The 24,708-nt window shown below is 44.7% G+C and overlaps 1 protein-coding gene across 1 annotated transcript; it reads left to right on the top strand.

The window, feature by feature from the left end:
* The first annotated feature begins 15,540 nt into the window (after positions 1-15,540).
* On the top strand, positions 15,541-18,847 carry LOC123108070 (uncharacterized). The gene is made up of 6 exons (XM_044529927.1): positions 15,541-15,715; positions 16,449-16,629; positions 16,743-16,774; positions 17,629-17,694; positions 17,953-18,043; positions 18,665-18,847. Exons 1-5 carry the CDS (start codon positions 15,542-15,544, stop codon positions 17,986-17,988), a joined length of 489 nt encoding a protein of 162 aa, XP_044385862.1. The 5' UTR covers position 15,541; the 3' UTR covers positions 17,989-18,043; positions 18,665-18,847.
* The last annotated feature ends 5,861 nt before the right edge of the window (positions 18,848-24,708 follow it).

Genomic DNA, 24,708 nt, shown 5'->3' with positions numbered 1-24,708 from the left:
CGGATGCCAATTCTAGTTTTAGTGGAGTATAACTTGGGCATTGGGATCTTGATAGGATGGCTCCTAATAAATGATTTCCCAAGATCTAGACATAATAATTTCCGAAAAAATCAATGGTGTTGATCCCACACTGAACCCATGATGTGGGCAATGAATACCTATGACTTTGGCAAGCATTAAATCTACACGCGTAGCACGAGGGTGTCGACGATCCCCTGCTTCTCCCCCTCCAACCTCCATCTCAGATCTCGGTAATGGAAGGGCCTTTTGTGTGAGGGAGCACATGGCGGCGGCAATCGCAGGTGGCGACGAGGCGAAGATGGCGAGCCTCCACGAGATCTGTGGGCGGTACAAGGATGCAGAGGAGATGCATCAGGCATCACATCAGGTGGTTAAAGAGGCCTCAGAGGAGGAGCAAAGTTGGATCTCATGGAAGGCCCCACTCGAGATCCTCTATTGGGCAATGATGGAGGCGGAATCCAACGATCCAGAGCGGCGCGCTCGGTGGTACCGCAATGCGTCGTACGACTGGGTTTCATCCCATCCGGTCTGGGATGATGTGCAGGGGGTGACAATGACGATGGGGTCGCCGCCACGCTACCCGACGATGTCCGTCGTGACTGGCGACGATGTGCGGGTGCTGCCAAGACAAAATGTTGTGTGGGTGGTTTCACAGTTGTCTCGTCGCTCCCCTCGGTTCCCCAGTGTTCTACGTGGATCCAGGCGCTTGCACAGAGCGCCGCCGATGAGTAGGCGTCTTCCTGGCAGTCAGTCAATTATGGATGCTGCCGAGGAGGAGTCGAGGACTCCTACGATCGTTTTGCTGCTTCATTTTCCAGTAAGATTGATGATCCCTACAAATATTTACATTCTCATGTACAAACTAACAGTGGGGGGATTGTAGTTGCGAGAAATAGGGTTAGGAGATCTTAGTTGCATGCTCATAAAAGTCTTCGGTGGATTTTCCAATGGAAGTTGATCATGTCATTGATTTTGATTGTAATATTGTTATGAGGATGATTTGTCATTGGATCTTTCTGATGTTGATACCGACAATATCAAAATTTGTGATGATATAGTGATTAAATGGAATTTAGATGTTACTGGTCGAAATTTAGTCAAAAAGGCTATGAGAATTGGTTATTTCCCAGCTATCCTTTCAATTTTACAAAGGATATGCTTGTTTTCTGGGGTGAATTTCTTAGATTACATTGATGTTGTGATGATAAATATTGAGCAAGGAGGGGGTGAGTTTTAGGGTTTTGTCCTTTATCATAGAACCTTCTGTAGTTGGCCCTGGGTGGTTGGACTGGATGTTTTTGATCTAGGAGGTCCAGGTTGGTGGGGTAGGAAAGCACTTAAGGAGAATGTTCCTTCTGCTACCTTTGGGTATTTAGATGCTTTGGTCCACTCCCTAAGAGAATTTGGTGGGGATGCAAGCGATGTGTGGTAAGGCTTTATTGCTCTACCGTCGCCACCTGGTGAGCAAGAAGGTATGGCTAGGTCTTATGGTGGTGCAGGCGTGCAAGGTAGTTTCAACAAAAGGGGAGAGATTTAATAACTATCACTATGAGAGAAGATTTAACAGTAGAGGGGGAGATTCAACTTATGCGTTTCTACCCCATCCAAGAGCCAATTTCTTCATGGCTAGGTTTGTTTGGCAGGGAGATGACAATAAGAAAAAATAACACTTAGTAAACTAGAACACTTGATTTAGACCTAAAGATCAAGGGGGTTTGTGGATTTAAATCCTGAACTCATGAACAAAACTTGTCTGCTAAATAGTTATGGGACTTAGAAACTAAAAATGGTATTTGGCACTTGATTCTCTTGAACAAGCATGTTCGGAGTGGTTGCCTTTTTGGAACTAAACCTAAGACTGGGCACTCCCATTTCTGGTCCAGTCTTATGAAAATTAAGTACACATTCTACCAGTATTGCAAAAAAGTGGGTAATGTAAAGAACGCTAGATTTTCGGGGACTGTTGGTGGATTATAAACCTCTTAAAATCTCTTATGCTATAAAGTATAATTTGAGTTCTAATTACAATATTACTACAGTTGATGCCTTGTAGAGAAGTTGGAAGGGTTTTAGATTTATAATAACTTTGTGAGGTGATAATCTTACTCTTTGGGATGGCCTCAAAATGAGATGTGATGGAATGTGATGTCTCGCAACAAGGATTCTATTAAGTGCGTGTTAATTGCAAATGGTCTTTTTAAAGTTAAATCACTTTATAGACACCTTGTTGTTCAATATTGTGGTTTGCCACAATTTTTTAAGAAAAAATAAAATTCCGCCAAAAATCAAAGTCTTTTTTTTGGTTGATGGTAAAAAATGGCATATTAACTAGAGACAATTTATTGAAAAGTGGCTAGATGATCCCAAAAAACGTGTGTTTTGTGGTCAAGATGAGAACAATAAAAACTTTTTCTTCAGATGTTCAGTGGATAAACTAGTGTGGGGTTTTCTTAAATATGCTTTAAATTTGAGATCAATCCTACCAATCTGATTTTGTGTTGTAGTGACTAGATTAAAAAAAATTGAACATGATGTAACTAAAAAACAGGTGTTAGTTAGTGTCGCTGCTATCTTTTGGACAATTTGGAGATGCAGAAACAGTTGTTGTTTTTGGAAAAACAAGCTGATAAATGTTCTAATTATTTTTATCAGGTTGATATGTCAGTGGCTAACAAATTGGGAAATTTTGCAGATAAAGGGAGGGACATCAAAGGGTGTTGACGCTAGGAGCAAAAATCATGGAGTAGGTGGCAGGTGAAGCCTACCGTGCAGCGTGGGGGTGGCATCGTCCGGGGGTTCTTATGAGGATCACCGGCCGAATTTCCTCGACTAGCTATGTCCCTTGTGTGGTGCATCGCTCCTATGTTGGCCTTGCTCTTGGATACGTTGATTCTCCTTTGATGATCCACCTATCAGGCTGAGTTTTTAGTATCGTTCTTTGGTTAAACTATTGTGCGCCTTTGGTGTGTAATAATAAATTGGAGTTTGGTGATTTGTTGCATGTTTAGTCGCTTTGCTATTCAGCATTAGGGGCTTGTGATCGATCGAACCGAATGATTTCTTTGGTAAAACATGTGAAAGAACATGATATGCTACTGTGGGGGGGGGGGGGGGGGGGGGGGTTGCGAAGGCCCCTGTACATGCTATTTCTCGAGCCCACATATAGTAGGAAATAATCGAAATAATCGACGAGACCGTAGAATTGGAATGTTGGGAAACCGCGACGTGGATCCTATGGTATTGTACTCTCTTATGAGCATGTGTGATTGGTGCAGGCCCGAGCACGGAATGACCCGCGCATTGTACAATCGACAGATTGAACTGCCGGCGCTAAGAACGCATGCTATGGTACTGCTATAGTCGGTCGGCGATGAGTACTTGTTTTAACACAGTACAACATAAGCGCTCATATATATGCGCATAGACTCACCCCTATGAATGCACATGCACACATCCTACCCTTATGAGAACATCCGGGAAACTGAGTCGCATATCATCTTGAGATTTTAGAAAGTCATCGTAGACGCCTCGTAGTCAACGGAAACATCTCACTGAACGCGCATCGTCAGAAATCCTGAAATATATCCAGGATAAATGCGAGTATCTGGACTTGAACCCAGGTAGACTTATTTCAGATAATTCCATCTTTGTTTTTGAGTGTATTCATCATATTCTATCTCTGAGAGAGGAAAATCCGGCATTATGTGCTTACAAGCTTGACCTATTGAAGGCATATGATCGCGCCGACTATATGTTTCTTGTGTAGGCCCTATGTAAGTGGGGTTTTGCTACATCATGGATTTCTCGTATTATGGCTTGTGTTACTTCGCATAAATATTGCATAAAGTTTAATGGAAAATTACTAGAGTCTTTTACCCCTTCGTAGGGACTTCACCAAGGTGATCCTTTGTCCACGTTTTTATTTCTCTTTGTTGCTGACGCATTGTCTGCACTGATCAGCAAGTCCATAGTGGAGGAAGGATTGAAAATATGCCGAAGGGCGCAAACTATTTCACATCTTCTGTTTGCGGATGACTCATTGTTATTCTTTCAAGCTTCTGAGCAATAGGCATGTTTGGTTAAGGATGTTTTGAGCACTGATGCCTCAGCCACGGGCCAACACATTAACCCTACCAGGTGTTCCATTCTTTTTCTGAAAATTTGCTTACATGAGATTTCCATGGAGATTAAAAATATTCTAGGTGTCACAAATGATGTTTTTGAGCCTAAGTACTTGGGCCTTGGAGTGTCGGAAGGGAGGATGCACAAGGGTAGGTTGAAACCGTTCAAGCGGTGTTGAGTAAATCTCTATTGGAGTGGAGTGAACAATATTTGTCTTCTAGAAATAAAAAGATTCTTATTAGGGCGGTGGCCCAAGCTATCCCTTCATATGTGATGAGTGTGTTCCATCTTCCTGCCTCGGTATGTGCTGATCTTACACGATTGATGAGGCAATATTGGTCGTGGTCGAGAAGGGAAAGCATAAGATGGCCTGGCTTAGTTGGGATAAAATGATATTACCCAGGTCTAAAGGTAGTATGGGCTTCCGTGATATGAGGGCTTTCAACCAAGCATTACTTGGTAAACAAGCATGGCGGTTTGTTGGATGCACCTAACAGTTTGTGTGCTCATCTCCTCCCTGCAAAATACTGTCCGACTAGGAACCTAGTGGACACTATTTTTTTCACGTAACTCGTCGACTGTTTGGAAGGGGATTGAGCAGGGATTGGAGCTGGTGAAGAAGGGCATTATTTGGAGGGTTGGGAATGGCACCATGATCAAAACTTGGTGAGATCCATGGATTCCGAGGGGTTCCTCTTTTGGCCAGTTATGCCGAAGCGTAATTATCGGTTTAACCGGGTGGCCGATTTCTTGGATAATAACATAGGCTGGAACATTGACATGCTTAATACTTATTTTTGGGTGATGACGTTCAGGAGATTCTAAAAATTCGAATATCTCCAAGACAACAAAGTGACTTCTTCATTGAGAATCCTGGGAAATCTGGAAATTTTACGATGAGACTACCCATAGTGGGGCGTAACATAAGTGTGATGTCATGAAACACTTATTTTATTAGATTATAGACTCATCATGTCTTGATATGTGTGGTGTTACCCATAGTGTGAATAACTAGATATGTTACTAAAATCATCTTTCTCCTCATTAAATCATTACCACATAAGTAAATTTGTTGAGTTGAACCCTATATATGTTACAGTTAAAGTTACTCCCATTATGGACGGTCTGAAGAGTGCATATAGATTAGCGACAGCTGAACATGATGAGTCGTTCTCGGGGGGGGCATCAAGTAGCTCACCGCATGGTGAGCGATCGTTATGGAACTATATTTGGAAAGCAGTTGTACCGCAAAAGATGAAGATCACTACGTGGATGTCGGTGTCTGGGCCACGCTCGACAAGGCAAAGTGGCACCTCGCTAGACGTGGAACCTTGATACGTCTCTACCGTATCTATATTTTTTGATTATTTCATGCCAATATTCTACAACTATTATATACTTTTGGCAACATTTAATATTGTTTTTGGGACTAACATATTGATCCAGTGCCTAGTGTCGGTTCCTTTTTTGCATGTTTTTTGTTTCGCGGAATATCCATATCAAACAAAGTACAAACATGATAAAATTTTACGGAGGTTTTTTGTGGAATATATGTGATTTTGGGGAATAAGAATCAACGCAAGACGATACCCTAGGGCACGCCGTGTTGCCTTGTGACTCCCTCTTACCTTGGTTGGAGCCCTTCTTTCGCCGCAAGAAAGATAATTTCCGCACATAAATCCCCTCAAAATTTCATCCCAATGGAGTTATGGATTTTCGGGAATATAAAAAACGGTGAAGGCATCAGAAAATAGACGAAAATAGAAGAGAAACACAGAGAGAGATGCAATCTCGGAGGGGCTCCAGCCCTCCGGGAGCCATGGCAACCATGCACCAGAGGAAAAACTCTCCTCCCATCTAGGGGGAGGCCAAGCAAGAAAAATAAGGAGGGGGCTCTCCCCCTTCTCTTCCGGTGTCGTCGGAGCGCCGCCGCGGAAACCATCATGACGGCAATCTACACCAACAACTTCGCCTCCATCATCACCAACTCTCTCCCACTCTATGCAGTGGTGTAACCTCTCTATTCCTGTTATAATTCTGTACTTGAACATGGTGCTTAATACTATATGTTATTATCCAATGATGTGTGGCAATCATAAAATGTGAGTAGATTTCTTTTGTCCTACGGATTAATTGTGGTATGGTGTGATTGATATGAGTTTAATGTTAATATGGTGTTGTCCTATGATGCCCTCCATGCTGCGCAAGCATGTGGGATTATCGTTGTAGGGTGTTGCAATACATTCATGATTTGCTTATAGTGGGTTGCAAGAGTGACATAAGCTTAAACCCGAGTAAGGGGGTTGTTGCGTATGAGAGTAAAGAGGACTTGTTACTTAATGATATGGTTGGGTTTTACCTTAATAATCTTTAGTAGTTGTGGATGCTTGCTAGAGTTCCAATAATAAGAACATGTGATCCAAGTACGGAAAGTATGTAGCGCATGCCTCTCCCTTATTGCATATGATAAGTATCTATCGTGTTATATTCAATTGCCTATGGACAATCTTTCTCTTCGTGTTACAAAATGCTCTTTACTAAAACAAACTGGAGTTTTATTATCCCGCTAAGTACTTCTAGTTTTATTCTTACAAACTTATCCTATTACACCTACAAAGTAGTTTTATTCTTGTTCTAGGTAAAGCAAACTTAAGTGTGCGTGGAGTTGTATCGGTGGTCGATAGAACTTGAGAGAATATTAATTCTACCTTTAGCTCCTCGTTGGGTTCGACACTCTTAGTTATAAAAAAGGCTACAATTGATCCCCTGTACTTATGGGTTATCAAATTTGTACATTGTGCGGTATCGAAGATGAAAGTTCCTTCCATGCATTGGTTTCCTGTACCATGCTCGGAATATTTGGGAGAACATGTGTGCTATATGGCCCTTACCCCATGATGTACTCTTAGTAGACAGTGAGAATGATTGGCTGCTGAATGTTCTAATGAATTGCACAGCAACCATGCGGGAAATGGTGATTATGTTGATTTGGTGCATTTGGCAGATGCAGAATGACTTGTGCCATGGCAAAGAGATGCCTCCAGTTGTGGCTACAGTGGAATTCCTTGATAGCTATTTGATGTCCCTTGTTTACTCTCACAAGTAATGCTTGAAGGAAATTGTTAAAGGAAAGATGTGTGCATGTGAGTTGGTTTATGTCCAAGAGAGTGTTGCGTCTGCGCAACGCCTACATTGGCCTCGGCCGCCGGCTGGCTACATCGCGTTGTCGGTTGATGGTTCCTTGTTTTCAGCAGATGGCACAGCTGCGGCAGGCATGATAATGAAAAGAGAAGATGGTTCGGTAATATTTTGAGCCTAGCGCTATATCTTTAATTGCAACGAGGCGCTGGAGGTCGATTTACATGCGATCATGCAATGTATGGCTCTTGCTATTCAACATATGAACTTTCTTGTCATTGTACAGTCCGAATCCTCGGAGACGTTAGTAGTCTTCTCAGGTGAAGCTCTCTCCCACTCGGCATCTCGTAAACGCTTTGTGTTCCGACAAGGAGTTTATTCCTCAGAAGATTCGACATGCACAAAATAATGTGGTCGGTCGCTGACAAATTATAGTCGACATGCAAAAAAGATTCTACCCATACCCGTACCCATGGGTATGAAACTTTATCTATACCCATATCTGACGGGTACCCATACCCATTGGATACCCAATGGGTAGATCAAATAGTACACAAGTTATTCACAATTGTACATTCATCGATAGCACATTTGACAAAAAACATTTATCTCGACTCAATTATAGATAGATGAGTACACGACAATTATCTCAATTCAAATTGACAATTGGTGGCAACTTTTGAAGGAAATATGCCCTAGAGGCAATAATAAAATTATTATTTATTTCCTTATTTCATGATAAATGTTTATTATTCATGCTAGAATTGTATTAACCGGAAACATAATACATGTGTGAATACATAGACAAACATAGTGTCACTAGTATGCCTCTACTTGACTAGCTCGTTAATCAAAGATGGTTAAGTTTCCTAACCATAGACATGAGTTGTCATTTGATTAACGGGATCACATCATTAGGAGAATGATGTGATTGACTTGACCCGTTCCGTTTAGCGTAGCACTTGATCGTTTAGTATGTTGCTATTGCTTTCTTCATGACTTATACATGTTCCTATGACTATGAGATTATGCAACTCCCGTTTACCGGAGGAACACTTTGTGTGCTACCAAACGTCACAACGTAACTGGGTTATTATAAAGGTGCTCTACAGGTGTCTCCGAAGGTACTTGTTGGGTTGGCGTATTTCGAGATTAGAATTTGTCACTCCGATTGTCGAAGAGGTATCTCTGGGCCCACTCGGTAATACACATCACTTAAGCCTTGCAAGCATTGCAAATAATGAGTTAGTTGCGGGATGATGTATTACGAAACGAGTAAGGAGACTTGCCGCTAACGAGATTGAACTAGGTATTGAGATACCGACGATCGAATCTCGGGCAAGTAACATACCGATGACAAAGGGAACAACGTATGTTGTTATGCGGTTTGACCGATAAAGATCTTCATAGAATATGTAGGAGCCAATATGAGCATCCAGGTTCCGCTATTGGTTATTGACTGGAGACGTGTCCTGGTCATGTGTACATAGTTCTCGAACCCGTAGGGTCCGCACGCTTAAAGTTCGATGACGGTTATATTATGAGTTTATGTGTTTTGATGTACTGAAGGTAGTTTGGAGTCCCGAATGAGATCGGGGACATGACAAGGACTCTCGAAATGGTTGAGACGTAAAGATCGATATATTGGACGACTATATTCGGACATCGGAAAGGTTCCGAGTGGTTCGGGTATTTTTCGGAGTACCGGGGAGTTACGGGAATACGGGGAAGAAGTATATGGGCCTTATTGTGCTTTAGGGGAGAGAGAGGAAGCCCCCCCCCCCCAATGACTAGTCCGAATTGGACTAGGGGGAGGGGCGGCACCCCCTCCTTCCTTCTCTTCCCTCTTCCCCTTCCTTGTCTCCTACTCCTACTACTTGGAAGGGGAGGAATCTTACTCCCGGTGGGAGTAGGACTCCTCTAGGGCACGCCATAGGGGCCGGCCCTCTCCCCCTCCTCCACTCCTTTATATACGTGGTCAGGGGGCACCCCATAGACACAACAATTGATCTCTTGGATCTCTTAGCCGTGTGCGGTGCCCCCCTCCACCATAATGCACCTCGATAATATCGTAGCGGTGCTTAGGCAAAGCCCTGCGTCGGTAGAACATCATCATCGTCACCACGCCATCGTGCTGACGGAACTCTCCCTCAAAGCTCGGCTAGATCAGAGTTCGAGGGACGTCATCAAGTTGAACGTGTGCAGAACTCAAAGGTGCCGTGCGTTCGGTACTTGATCGGTTGGATCGTGAAGACGTACAACTACATTAACCGCGTTGTGGTATCGCTTCCGCTTTCGGTCTACGAGGGTACCTGGACACACTCTCCCCTCTCGTTGCTATGCATCATGATGATCTTGCGTGTGCGTAGGAATTTTTTTGAAATTACTACATTCCCCAACAACTTTAACATAGGCTCACAAGCTCACGACACACTTCATGGGTAAGGTCCACATGTTAGTATAAACAGGTAGGATATGGGTATATCCATGGGTACAAGACTATACCCGTGCCCTACCCATGACTTAACGGCTAGGGTATGGGTACTACCATAGATATAAATTTGTGCCCATACCCTGCCCATGCGGGTGCGGTATCCATGGGTACCCATACCCATGGGTAAAATTGCCATCCTTAGTAAGAAACATCATAATTATCACCCCAATCATGATCATTAGCATAATTGACATTAATAGAATTTACACTAACGCAATTGCAATCATGCTTTTCATTCAATAAATGTATCCCGATAGCATTTTCTTTTATCGCTTCTTCATTTTTAGCTATTGGTTTTCAACATGCAGCAAGTTTGAAAAGATTAGCAAGTGGATGAGGATCCATATGTCTTTACTTTTCCTTTCTGTTTTGGTGTGTTGACATGGTTTTTGCAAGCAAACTAGTAAAACAAAGTGTTTTTGTGTTTTTGTTTTTTAGAGAAGTGGAGGAGATGAAAACGAGAGGCAAAGTCAAATAAAAAGTAGAGCAAGCAGATGATAGTTTGTGCGAAGGTACTTGATAGGTTTTGATGATGCCTCCTCGGCAACGGCGCCAAAAATTCTTCCTACTACTTGTGAGCTGCATTGGGATTTTCCCGGAAGATAAGGGAGATGCACTACAGTAGAGATAAGTATTTTCCTAGGCAAGAACCAACATTTATCGAACCAATAGGAGAATCATGCAAAGCCTCATGAACAACACCTTCACACACAAAAGCAAATACTTGCACACAATGCCGGCAAGAGGGTTGTCAATCCCCTTGAACTCGTTACTTGCAAGGATCAAATATTGTACTGGTAGATAAATAAATTACAAAACAAAATAAAAGAAATAAAATTTTAGCGAAGGTATTTTGGATTTTTTTTAAATATGATTAAAGCAGACCCGAGGGCCATAGTTTTCACTAGAAGCTTCTCTCTCGAACACATAGCATACGGTGGGTAAACAAATTAGTGTTGGGCAATTGATAGAAAAGCACATAGTTATGACAATATTCAAGACAATGATTATGTATATAGGCATCACATCCCTGACAAGTAGACCGACTCCTGCCTGCATGTACTACTATTACCCCACCAATTAACCGCTATCCAGCATGCATCTATGGTATTAAGTTCATAAAATGGAGTAACGCCTTAAGCAAGATGACATGATGTAGACAAAGTAAATCCAATTAATATGAATAAACCCCGTCGTTTTATCCTTAGTGGCAATAATACAAATTCATGTCTTGTCCCCTTCTGTCACCGGGATATAGAGCACTGCAAGATTGAACCCATTACAACGCACCTCTCCCACTAAAGATAAATCAATCTAGTTGGCCAAACCAAAGGAATAGATCAGAGAGAAACATAAAGGTATAACAATCATGCATAAAAAAGTTCGAAAAAGACTCAATTACTTCTCATGAATATTCAGATTATAGACCCACAATTTATTGGATCCTCAACAAACACACCGCAAAAGAAGATTACATCATATAGAACTCCAAAAAGATCGAGGAGAACATTGTATTGAAGATCAAAGAGAGAGAGAGAGAGAGAGAGAGAGAGAGAGAAGAAGTCATATAGCTACTAGCTATGGACATGTAGGTATATGATGAACTACTCATGCATCTTCGGAAGGCAGCAAGGATGATGTAGAAGCCCTCCGTGATCCATTCCCCCTCTGGCAGAGTACCGGAAAAGGCCTGCAGATGGGATCACAGAAGAACAGAAGCTTGCGGCAGCGGAAAAAGTGTTTCGGGTGGCTCTTTATTGGTTTGGGAATATTTCTGAATTTATAGAGGTGGAATTATGTTAAGGGGTACTACGGGGGGGCACAAGATTGGGAGCGCGCCTACCCCCTGGGGCACGCCCTGTGAACTTGTGGCTCTCCCGTAGCTCTTTTTGCATCCTCCCGAACGTTCTAGGGTCCCTTCTGGTCCAGAAAAAACCATCGTAAAGTTTCATCGCATTTGGACCTCGCTGGTAATGATTTTTCGAGAAGCCAAAAACAAGCAAAAGATAGTAACTGGCATTGGGCACTGGGTTAATATGCTAGTCCCAAAAAATAATATAAAATAGAATATAAATGCATAGAAAGCATCCAAGATTGCTAATTTAATAACATGAAATAATAAAAAAATATAGATATGTCGGAGATGTATTGAGTCGCTAACTCATCGGTGGTACACCATTTGCAACTCCATCAAGTTGTGAGGTGTCTTTCACCAAATGGAGATGAGGTGTCCATTGGGCTTGTAAACTATGGAGATCGTAAGTTTCTTCTAGTTACTTTATATGGTGGTTAATTCATTCATTTACTCAACGTTGCTCTACGCATTGTATAGTATGTACACGCTTCAATGCTATACTACAGGTCCGAGGGTATGCCATTTCCGCACATACATTGTTGGATGAAGCTAAATGAGCAATTTGTGTGGGACGACATGCTTCGGTTCTGATTACAGTGTCATTGAATTTGGCATAAATGATTCTGAAAGACTTGTGGAACATCCAGTTGTCTCATTGAATATGAACTATTATTGTACTAGAGATATTTGCATACTATCTATGGATGAATTGTGCTATTATGTTATTTGTGGTTTGGTTAAACGGTCAAAATTCCGTCTGTTTCATGTTTTGCGTCCGAATTTTGATGAATTTCATCGTGTTTGATGAAATGCATTTAATTTGTTCAAATCCGCTTTGAAATATATGTGTGCATGGTTGGATAACCGGATTTCACATCAATGTCAGTGGATGGATGCGGTGTCTGTTTCAGGGTCAGCATGCCTCTAAAAGCACATGTTGTGTTTACTCTGTAGGCCCTTGTACGTGTTAGGGCAACTCCAACGCAGAACCCCAGATGGTCCGGCCGCGTACATTTGGGGGTAAACAGATACAAAATGCAGCCCAACGCGCGAGTGCAAACGGACGAGAGGTGGATCAAAACTTTTGACACCCAACCATTTTGTCAATTGTGCATTAAATATGTCCTAGTATTTTATAAAAATTATTTGGTCCAATTTTGCAACAATTATTTGGTAGTTCCTTCACAAAAAAACCTCCTTTCGGGCACTCGAAAAATGGAAAATGGTTTTTTCGTCCAACGAAAATGAAAACTTCCTTAGGCAACATTGTTTGCCATTCCAATATGCACCCTTATGCACAATATGAGATCATTTGAACAAACTATGTCATGAATGTGGCCATAAGATTGATCATTTGGCTTGAAAGCCATGAATCTTCACACATGATAGCTCATTTCTGAGAACACTTTTTTAAAATAATTATCGTATTACAAGTTTATTATTTTTCCCGGAAACTTGGTCATATATAATGACACAATGCGAAGGTTTTCCAATTTTTTTGATTTTTATTTTTATTTTTTATGCCCGTTTCAAAATGTGGTCAAAACGGCGGGCTTGACCGTTCCTAGCTAGCAGTTGAATCTTGGAATTTTTTGGTGTTTCTCTGATTAAATAGATACTTATGTACCTAGAATGATTTTTGTAAAAAATGAAGAGCAAACTACGAGGTAGCTACAGTTCAAATTTGACCCGCTTCCAGCTGAATCGACGAGAATTTATCTTTTTCACCAGAGGTGGATCAAAACTTTTCACACCCAACCATTTGGTCAATTGTGTATTAAACATGGCCTAGTATTTTAGAAAACTGATTTGGTCCAATTTCACAACAAATATATGGGAGGTCCTTCACAAAAAAAACTCATTTCGGGCACTCGAAAAATGGAAAATGAATTTTCTGTGCAAAGAAAATGAAAACTCCCTTAGGCAACATTGTTTGGAATTCTAACATGCACCCTTGTGCACAATATGAGACCATTTCAATAAACTATGCCATGAATGTGGCCATAAGTTTGATCATTTGGCTGAAAGCCATGAATCTTCACGCATGATAGCTCGTTTCTGAGAACACTTTTTTAAAATAATTTCTGTATTACAAGTTTATTATTTTCCTGGAAACTTGGTCACATATGATGACACAATGCGAAGGTTTTCCAATTTTTTGATTTTCTTTTGAATTTTTTATGCCCGTTTCAAAATGCGGTCAAAACGGCGGGCTTGACCGTTCCTAGCTAGTGGTTGAATCTTGGAAAACTTTTGGTGTTTCTCTGATTAAATAGATACTTTTGTACCTAAAAAAATGATTTTTGAGAAAAATAAAGAGCAAACTACGAGGTAGCTACAGTTCAAATTTGACCCGCTTCCAACTAAATCGGCGGAAATTTGTCTTTTTCACGAGAGGTGGATCAAAACTTTTTGCACCCAACCATTTTGTCAATTGTGCATCAAATATGTCCTAGTATTTTAGAAAATTGATTTGGTCCAATTTTGCAACAATTATTTGGGAGGTCCTTCACAAAAAAAAACTCCTTTTGGGCACTCGGAAAATGAAAAATGGTTTTTCCGTCCAAAGAAAATGAAAACTTCCTTAGGCAATATTGTTTGCCATTCCAATATGCACCCTTGTGCATAATATGAGATCATTTGAACAAACTATGCCACAACTGTGGCCATAAGATTGATCATTTGGCTTGAAAGCCATGAATCTTCAGAGATGATAGCTCATTTCTGAGAACACTTTTTTAAAATAATTGTCGTATTACAAGTTTGTTATTTTTCCTGGGAACTTGGCCACATATAATGACACAATGCGAAGGTTTCCCAATTTTTTGATTTTTTTTGAATTTTTTATGCCCGTTTCAAAATGCGGTCAAAACGGCGAGAATGACCGTTCCTAGCTGGTTGAATCTTGGAATTTTTTTGGCGTTTCTCTGATTAAATAGATACTTATGTACCTAGAAATAATTTTTGGAAAAAATAAAGAGCAAACTACGAGGTAGCTACAGTTCAAATTTGACCCGCTTCCAACTGAATCGGTGAAAATTTGTCTTTTTCACGAGAGGTAGATCAAAACTTTTTACACCCAACCATTTGGTCAATTATGCATTAAATTTGTTCTAGTATTTTAGAAAATTAATTTGGTAAAAATTTGTAATAAATATATGATAGGTCCTTCACAAAAGAACTCATTTTGGACACACGATAAATGAAAAAATGAATTAAAAGAAGTCATTTCTCATAACTCTTTATCAAAATATTTGTCTTATTTCAATTTGTGATTATTCCTGAAAACTAAATTCAAATTTGCTGACACAATGCGAAGTTTTTTTTTCAATTCTTCAGGTCATAATAAAATAGCTAACATGATTTAGCACCTTACTTTTAGTCGATTACGACCAATTTAAATGGTCAAAATATCATACCTGTATAATGCGTTTTGATTGTTCCAGAGGCCTCTCACGCGGATCGTGGATAATCACCGTCGGATGCTCCTGGATCCAACGGCCCGCACGTCGCCCGTCTCACCCACGTCCCGCACTCCTCCTCTCGCACCCTTCTCTCCCTCGCACTGACGCCCCTCTCTCCTCTCCCTCACTCCGATCTGATCTGAATCCACCGCCGCCCACCCCCACCGCCGCCCACTGTCGCCCACCCCCTCCGCCGCCCACCCCCGCCGTCGACGACCCTCACCATCGAGCCCACGCCCCGACCCGCGCCCTCTAGTACTCGCCCGCAACCCTCACCCGTGGCTAGGGTTTCGGCCGTCACCCCTAACTTTGTCGGGATCTGCCAAATCCGGCGACGGCGAGGCCAGAGGTTGCCGGATCTGGCACCGGTAAGCCCCTCCCCTCCTTATTCGCGCACTATCTCCTCCTCACCTCACCTCATCTTGTGTTCCCTTTCGGCAGGTCAACATGGTTGTGGATGGGACGACGACGAAGGCAGGAGGGGCAAACCTCCATGGGACGGGTCGCCACCAAGGAGATGGAGCTCCTTCTCCATCCAATTTGGCAATCTCCGGCCTCCTCCTCCAGATCCTCGCCGACCACGAGCCCCTCACCATCAGCAACACCTGGAACCATGCCAAGGTACCCTCCTCGACCCACTCGGCTGTCCGTGCGTGTGTCAACGACCCCTAGCTCTTGAGCTCCATGTATTGCTGTGACTTTGTTCGTCCATGGCCGGCCAGTAGATGCGGTGGTATTAAGAGCTGATGGAACTGGTGCCCGGAAGCGAGTAGTACAGCTTGGCCTCTGCCTGTACTTCCTTCTTTGATCAGGTGATGCTTAGACCAGGAAGATTGTAGCTTCTGCCCTCTTTTTAGTGCCTTAGCTTCTTGCGTTTGGGGAGCAAATAAAGTGATAGTTTTACCCTTCTTTGCGCCTAGCCGTACTCTTGTATGTCAATACCAGCTAGTCTGTTACAGACTAGTGTCCTGTGATTAGATGCAATATGGTGTATGTTCAACTCGGTGATTTCAGCCTGACTATTTTGGTGCTAGTAGGAATTTTCTATAATTAGGATTGTATATCAGGCATCTTTTAGTCCGTTGTCACCGAATAAGCTGAATGTGTAGGCTATGACAGACACCTGGTGGTGAGGTAAACAATTGATTATTGTTCATGCCACTTCTTTTTTAGATGCTCAATGTGGTTACTACATCACTTTGTTATGCTATTTATTCAAAGTGTATGTGTTCAATGTCCTCCTGGACATGCAGTTAGTCTGCATCTGTCTTAGCGAAGACACAAGAGAAGACTGTTACAACGATAGTATGTGCTACACTTGATCCCGGGTTGTATAACATATCTGTTACTGCAGGTCACCCATCCTCGAGGAGCAGAAGGAGGGACGTATCTAGCTGGCCATCAAGGGCTTGCTTTGCTCCTCTTCTTCCTTGACCATCGGTACCACCACGTTCCCGGGCTTCCAAGGCGCGCCAGCACACCGCCGCCATGCCTCCTCTGCTCTCCGGGCTCGGACCAATCGCTCGACCCTTCAGGTACGCACGTCTCCTGCTATTATCTCAACCCTGTGAGTGCCAACTTGCCTCTTGCCTGCCAAGAGTGTTGACTGAATTGCTTCTGATACATGTATGTGTGTGTTTGTGTGCAGCACAAGCCCTGCAGCAGCCGACGTGGGTTCAGGTGTCCCCTCCCCTGATGGCTATAAATCTACCATGCTCTGCTAATTCTATGCGAGCATTGTTAGGCGTTCGTTTGTATTTGCAAATTAGCAGCAACTTGCAGAATATGTGCCGTCCAAAGCATTGCCTTAATACAATATGCGTATCATTAGCTGGTATCCATATGGAGATAGTTTAGCAGAGGAAGAAATAAACACCTATGTTTCTTGGTCCGTGAAATTGCATTGGAGAGATGGGTCTATTATATATAGGCGATACATTACACTAGTTGAATTTGACCACGCACCAACTCCAACAAGTGATACGTGCATGCTAATTGTTATTAGCTTCAAAACCTAGTAAATGCCTTCTTGCACTAGGTACACCCCTGAATTTTTGTCCTTTACAACCTGATCAATGTACAACCTGTTTGCTTGAAAGTAATTTTAGTTGATTCTTTGATGGAGCGCTAAGACTGCGTGGAACAGTAGTTTTTATTATCTAAAACTACCGCCGTGTGATTATGCAGGTGCCTAGTTTCTTTTTATTAGTTTTTATTATATAAAGTACCTCCCTCGAACATTAGTTCGTCACCTTGTTTCCACTGATACGCAGGATATTGTTTGCTGCTTATGCTTTTCTGATCGACAGTATCAGGCAGTAACACATTAATTAGTCTCGGTTACTTGAAATCAAATCCATGATTTTGTTATGTACTGTTTGCTCACAGTTAAGTATAAGTTAACCTTTCGTGTTAAGGCAAACCTGAGAACACTTGCTTGTGAGAACCAACTGGACTTATTAGATATATCCAAGTGAAGATGTACTGTTACCCATGGTCTTGTTCCTTTACCCATGGTCTTGTTTGTCCTGCAGGTTAGTGAGAAGCATCAGGAGGAGGAGCTCAAGCACGACCACCAAGAGGCACCACCGCAGCAGCAGGTAGCACGTCCGTCTCCACCTCCCTCTCCCTCTGCTCCCAAACCTTTTTATTAGAATATATTGAGTACATTCTGTCAACTTGTGTGTCAGTAAGAACAAAAACTAATTATCTAAGGTCCTGTTATTATTACCTATATATGACATTGCTACTGGATTGCCTAGTGCCCCTGTTCATGGTGGGCTAAACTTGTATTTGCTCCTGCTGCTGCGTTTTGATGATCATGAGTGTGATGCATTTTGATGATCTCCTTGTACCAGATGAGTCCGTCGATGAAGCGGCAGCGTCTCCTCTAGAGGGTGACGGTGGTGGCGGCGCCTGTGTGCGGCTTCGACTACAACCTCCTCTCTGGTGAGTCCTTCTCCTACCTCTAGCTCCATCTCCGAGCTATTGTAATACCATGCTCTGTTTCATGGCCGTGGCTTATTTAGTCTGTGCTTGCTATGCCTTGTGTATTGGAGCCTAATTAGCTTCTATTAGGGGATAATCTACTGGTTATACCAAGATTTTACATGAAATTTTGTTCTGCTTATTCTGCTAAGGTTGTTTGCAATGGTTATACATATGTTACACAATTTTTGCTGCTGGCTAATGAGCTTTAGAGATGGTAACATGGTTCTGCACTCTCAGGATCATCTTATGACACACAATCAATTTTTGGTGTGCTCAGATTTTTAATTTTAGTGATAAGGAAATATCCCACCTAGTTTGCTGGCTCTCTCACTTGAGTTGGTTTAATAGTAGTGGCCTCCTGACTTGTACTTAGTTGGGTAGGTGTTGGCTGGGAGCAAAAGTTTATATGCATGGATAATGGACTTGCACTAAATGGACACAAATAAAGGAGTTGAGTATTAAGTGAACTTGTTCTAACTGGAAACAATTTCTCTATGGTGTACATAAATATCGAGTTGATAGCTGATCTGTAGCAAATATAGCTGCGCGTAACTTCTTTACTTGGTTCCTCTTTTACAGGAGCTCCAGGCCTAAGAAAGTTGGAAGTGCGAAGACATGAAGAAAAGCGCGAAGCCATGAAGTGCTACTCAGCAAAGAGTTGTCTGTTCTATTTGACTGTAATATTGTAATAGCTGCTATACCTAGGTTGTAATAGTCTACAGAAATTATAGTGCACTAATATAGTGTCATTTGACGAGTTTCACATGTTCTCTTGTTTGGAATATTTGATTATGAATGTGATTTGTTTGTGTGTGAGATGGGAACCTGACCAGTGCAACCCACTTATGAAATAATATGACTAGTTCGTAACTTCCTTATGTGTGGGATCAATATATGAGATTAACATGACTAGTGGGACCAGCTCCAAAATATATTTTCCAAAAATATATAATCAATAGACTGTAAAAGGCCAAAGCCCAGAGATAAAAAGGCTGAAATATTGGGCTTGGCCCATGTAGCCCAATAGAATTCGTAGGAATGATAATAATAATAAAAGGCCGAATTGTTGGGCTAGGCCCATGTAGAAAACCGAATTGGACCGGGCTGAATCTTGTGCCACATCAGCTTGCCACGCTGGATGCCTACGTGGCCTGGGGAGGTTGCTAGTGACCAAAACGCCACAGTAGACGTATTTTGGTCATAAACATCTTCGACCATTCCAGAAGAAAGGTCGCTATAGTCAGTTTATGACCGCCAGCTTTTGACCTTCTGTTTTTGGTCACAAAAAGGTCGCAAATGAAAAACCATGACCTTTCAGTGACCAATAGTGGTGGTCACAAGTTGACATATTTCTTGTAGTGGGTGGGAGAGAAGCTACGGCCGCCGGCGCCGCCCATCGACCCAAACAACCTTGCTTTGCTGTCTGCGAGGGGAGCTCAACGTGCTCTTTCTAGCCGCGTGGCCACCACGTCCACAAGGTGTTCGACGCTTTGCTCACAGGGTACCATGGATAGCGGGGATGAGTATTTCTTTCACAACTTCATTTGTTCATCGGATGATTCGTCCTTGGATGACAAAGAGCTTGTGGTGGATGCATTGGTCATCCATGACCACATTGCTAGGCAGTGGCCTCGGTTCAGGGGATCAATCCCGGGGCATGCTCCAGCCTTGAACCCCAATAGGGAGAGCGGCCACGTCCTACTCTATGTCGATTACTTTTGGGATACCTCTTCAAACCACATCAATTTCGTCGCCGCTTTCTAATGAGGAGACATGTGTTCAATCGTATTTGGGAGGGAGTGGTAGGATATGACACATACTTTGAGTGCAAAGGGGATGCCCTTAGCAAGCTTGGCTTATCTTCTTACTAGAAATGCACGGAGGCTTCAATCTCGATGGGGTACCGTTCGATACCCTGCATTGACATGGAGCACTCAGAAGCTTTGGGAGGTGATGTATGCTTTTGTGATCATGACAACATGATCGTGGAGGATGAGCGTGGTGATAGCATCTACAACCAATGGTTTGATTTCCAGGGTGAAAATGTTGAGTCTGAGCACCAACAACCTACCACCTTTGAACAGTTTGTCTAATTTGATCATGAAATGCGTGATTCGCATACTCATATGCAGCCTCCAGGATGACTTGGTTGAGCACATGTGGACTTACAATTACAACCAGTAGATCTATCGGTTCAATTTCTTTTCATGCAAAACAATTTTAATTGGGTTGTAAGAATATTTGATAATGTTTTTATTTCGATTGGGTTAGGTGAGACTATTTCGGATGTGGAACTATTTAATTATGAACTATTTGGTATGCTTGGTTTTTGTTCAAAGAATGCATAAAGGGCCTCCGCCGGACGATATGCAGCCGGAATGCGGCTGTTCGTTGGGTGCATGGTCGGCGCATCTAGAAATCCGGACGGACGCCGCCCCATTGCCATCCCTAAACGGATGAAATCTGAACAAAACAAATATCAGTTTAGGGTCGTGCGTTGAAGTTACCTGGGGCTGCATGGGTCGAAAATATTCGACAAGACCTTAGAGCAACTCCAATGGGGCGACCCATTTTGTCCGCCAGCGTCCGTTTGGGTTGGTGCGGACAAAAGTGGCGGCCCAACGCGCCGACCCAAACTCAAATCGTGTCCGCCCGGCGTCCGCGCCGACCCATTTCCGGCCCAAAATTGCACCTGAAATGCGTCGGCGCGGACGCGAAGCGGACGCGCCGCGCGTCTCCTCGCCGTCCGCCGCGTCCCCACCTAGCAGCTGTCCAACCGCTACGGTCAACATAATTTATGACGACCGCCCACCTTGGGCCCACGCGTCAGCGATGGCGGTCGTCCTTTTTTAAGCCGGGCGTGCGGCGGGGCCGTCCTCATCCACTACCACTCGCCCCCCGTCCCCATCTGGCCACCCCTGCCCCCACGCCGGTGACAACCCTAGCCACCGCCAGCATGGGTTTCTTCTCCGGCGTCGGCAGCAGCCGCAAGGGCAAAGCCCCCGCCCGACATTCCCCCTCCCTCCCCGCCCTCCCCGCTCCGGTGCGCGCTCCCCAGCAGAGGCAGCGCATCAGCGTGCCGGTGCACCAGGCCGAATGGCACTGGCACCACCGCGTGCCTCTGCCGTACCCGGACGTGACGCTGCCGCATGACTGGCATTTGGATCCGGAGAGGATCCCAGTGCCGGCGGCGCCGCGGACGGCCAGGGCCCATGCGGAGGTGCGGCGCCGGCGGGCGTTGCTGAGCGAGGAGCGGCGCGCCGACCCGCGCTTCGCCGTCGACTCGCTCAACTGGGCTCGATGGTTCGCCATCGAGCGCGAGGAGGCGAGGCGATGCGGTGTCGACCACAGCCTGCCGCCGCCCGCGCTCGTCGTCCGCAACGAGGATCAGGAGGCCGAGGCCGCCTACCAGGCGGCCATCAAGGAGAGCGAGGAGGAGGAGCGGTGGAGGGAGGCGGACGAGGCGGCTTTCGAGGCTGCCATGGCGGAGGCCATGGCCCTCTCCGCGGCGGGTGACTGCGTCGTGCCGCCGGTGGCCCCGTCGTCCCCGCCCAGAGCCGAGCCGGAGGAGCCGTCCTACATCGAGCGCTACTCCTGGACCGGAGTAGTCCGCGAGTGGGTCAGCGCTCCGCCGATCTGGCTCGGGGCGACGGAGAAGCAGGAGGCGGCCTACCTCGACCACTGGCGCCGCGTTTGGCTTGCCGAGGACCGCCGGGAGGGCCAGCGCCTGCAGATGCTCGAGCGCGAGGCCGAAGAGGAGGCGCGCCAGGCCCAGGCAGCGGCGGCAAAGCCCGACATCACCGCCGTCTGGAACACGGCCTTCCCCTGGGCCGGCCCTGCGCCGACGTTGATCGACCTCACTGGTCCCGACGCAGACGCCACCGCCGACGAGGACGCCTAGGGCAGCACGTCGTAGTTTTTAGTATTTTAATTAATGTAATGTGGACTTTTGCCAGCCTTCGTGGCCGGCTTTTATATTTAATTAAATGCATGTATTTATTTTCAAAATGCTTGCAATACTTTTTTTGGCGCGCCGATGAAATGGGTCGGGCCAGCGTTGGGCGCTCGCGCCGATCCAAACACAGCGCCGAACGTTTGTGTTCGCCGGGCCGACTCAAACGGACAAAAAGCGGACAAAAGCATCGTCCGTTTGGATCGGCTCGTTGGAGTTGCTCTTAGAACGGGACATTGGGAGAGTGCGATCCGGAGAACAAAGGCAGAGCACGGAATGACAGATGGAACCGTGTACTGTAGAACAATCGGCTAGTAGCTGGAAAGCGCGAGGCGACGACAGATGGAAGTGGAACCGCCAGCGCTACGCTCGGTCGGCGGTGAGTAGGCGCTGACACGGCAGGCAGCAAGCAAGGGTCTCGTTCGTAGCTCTGTCTGTGTGCAGATGGCCGGAGTTGGGTTTGACATGGACCCCTGCCCATGCCATTGCCGTTGCCGACCACAAACAACATGGCCCGGTACGCAACATCATTCATTCCTCTCTTGACATTTGGCCATCGCGCAGCACCCCACATTCAACGTCAGTTTTGTCTTGGTCTTGCAACAGCAAAGAAAGAAAGAAAGAAAGAAAAGACCGCTCGCTTCCCGGCGAGAAGAATGCATACGCGCAAGGCGCGACCAAGGGTGGGAAGAAAACCTTGCGATGCGCGGAGAGCGCGTGCAATAATAAGCTCAGAGAGGAAAGAGTTGTCCGCGTGTGACTGTAAAAGATGTGAACATGGACATGGTGCTGACCGTGGAGAGCAAACCCAAACTTGTGCACGCGACCGTGGAGTACTGAAGTGGAGTGTGAACATCGTACTACTCCCTCAGTTCCATATTATAGTGCGCATAACAATTTGGATCAAATTCCGGAATGTAGTGCGCATTAACACCTTTGGACGAAGATATCCCTCTGCTGGACCACTGCAGCGAAGTTGCATGCACCCACATGCGTTACAGTCTGACAAAAGCAAAGGGCATTTCTAGTCCAGATAAAAGGGCCAGCACACGTCTTGGTATAAACGTCATAAGCAAAGGCGCACTATATAGGGGAACGGAGGGAGTACTACTCAGGATCCACAAGCGCTAACCTTTGCTGCCGTGTTAAGACGTAAGTGCGCACATAGTTAGTACAATGATAAGTGCGCATGCAGTGCGTTCCTCTGCCTGCCTGCCTGATCGGGACGGGACGGGACCCCTACCGGCTACCGGAATGCACTATCCACAGGACCGGGCATCACCCAGCCCATTTTGTACCATTTCCCTCGGTTAGACTTTTCATGGTCTTTGATGCACTACTTGGACTAGAGTGACTTTTTCATACTCTTGGTGCACATCAAGGTACTGGCGGGAAGCGGCCCTGGGCCCTTGTTTGTGGATGGAATGGACGGGTACCTTGGTTACTTCTGAGTGGCTAGGTGGTCGATTATGCTGGGCATCATGATCGGCATCTCAGCTATAGTACTAATCCACGTCTTATTAGACTGTTATAGTACAGTTTGGGCAGTGGATCTTGGTAGGATGGCGCCTCCGAATTCCGAAAGGATTCTTGAGATCTGTGAGAGACATATATAGTTCCCGCCAATGATCGTACCACTACTCTTAACCGCGATCCGGACGAGGAACAGTACTAGTAGTATACTCCCTCCGTTTCGAATTAGTTGTCTTAGATTTGTCTAGATACGGATGCAACCGCACACTTCAAGCGCGTGTGTACGTCCGCGTCAGATTCTTCTTTTTTTCTCCATTTGTAGAAAGATTAGCGTGAAAACTCGAGTAATGGTGCATGTTGAACGATCGATGCATGATCGCTTAACTTGCTGGGGCGGCTTTGGCTTTCGTCGTCACCTAAACTAAATGCAGCAGTGCACGCGTTTGTCACCGAGACCTGTGCGTGCCTGCCAGGATCAACTTTCCACACACAAAAAATATATCCTTTTTGAGAAAGATCAATTTTCCACCGAGACCTGTGCGTTCTCTGAAGTTTAGCGATTGGCCTCCAGGCAAAAGTCTTGCCTCTATAATTAACGCCAGAACACTTTAATCGTAGCCAGCGATTGGCAAATTGTCTTTCATCACCATCGGGAGTATATACGCGGCACAGGCTAAACGGTTAGGAGCAGGCAACATGTCCAATCCAGTCATGTCGACTGCCACCGACTCCATAAAGACGAGCCAAATTCAGATAAAAACAGGTGCTGCCAAACTATGTCTGTATAAACCACCTCTTCTTCTCATCATCAATCATTGCTACCCTTTCCATACCTCAAACGCGCAAGCAGACGAAACGTTTCCATAGCTGGAACTCGCCCAAACACGCACGCAAACGAAGCGCTGTCACAGCCACATGAACGCGAAACCTCCCACGTTGGAAAAAACACCCTATTTCCACCAAAAAAAGCAAGGAAAACACAACGTGGCCAGGCAAACCACCACCTTTTTACAAGAAATATCCAAACCCAAACCCACAAGAAACATGAATGATGGCAACACCTCAACGCGAAAAGCATGCCCAGGACAAAAAACATGCCACGGCTGAAACACGACACAACACCATCGCTCGCAAGAAATTATAGGCACCTGATCATCCATCCTTATCTAGATCCATCTTTAGCTCGCTGCACTTCATA

Source organism: Triticum aestivum, chromosome 5A, assembly GCF_018294505.1.
Source record: "Triticum aestivum cultivar Chinese Spring chromosome 5A, IWGSC CS RefSeq v2.1, whole genome shotgun sequence".
Taxonomy (NCBI): Eukaryota; Viridiplantae; Streptophyta; class Magnoliopsida; order Poales; family Poaceae; genus Triticum; species Triticum aestivum.
Note: the sequence above shows the minus strand (reverse complement) of the source record. Positions and strands in the feature narration are given on the sequence as shown.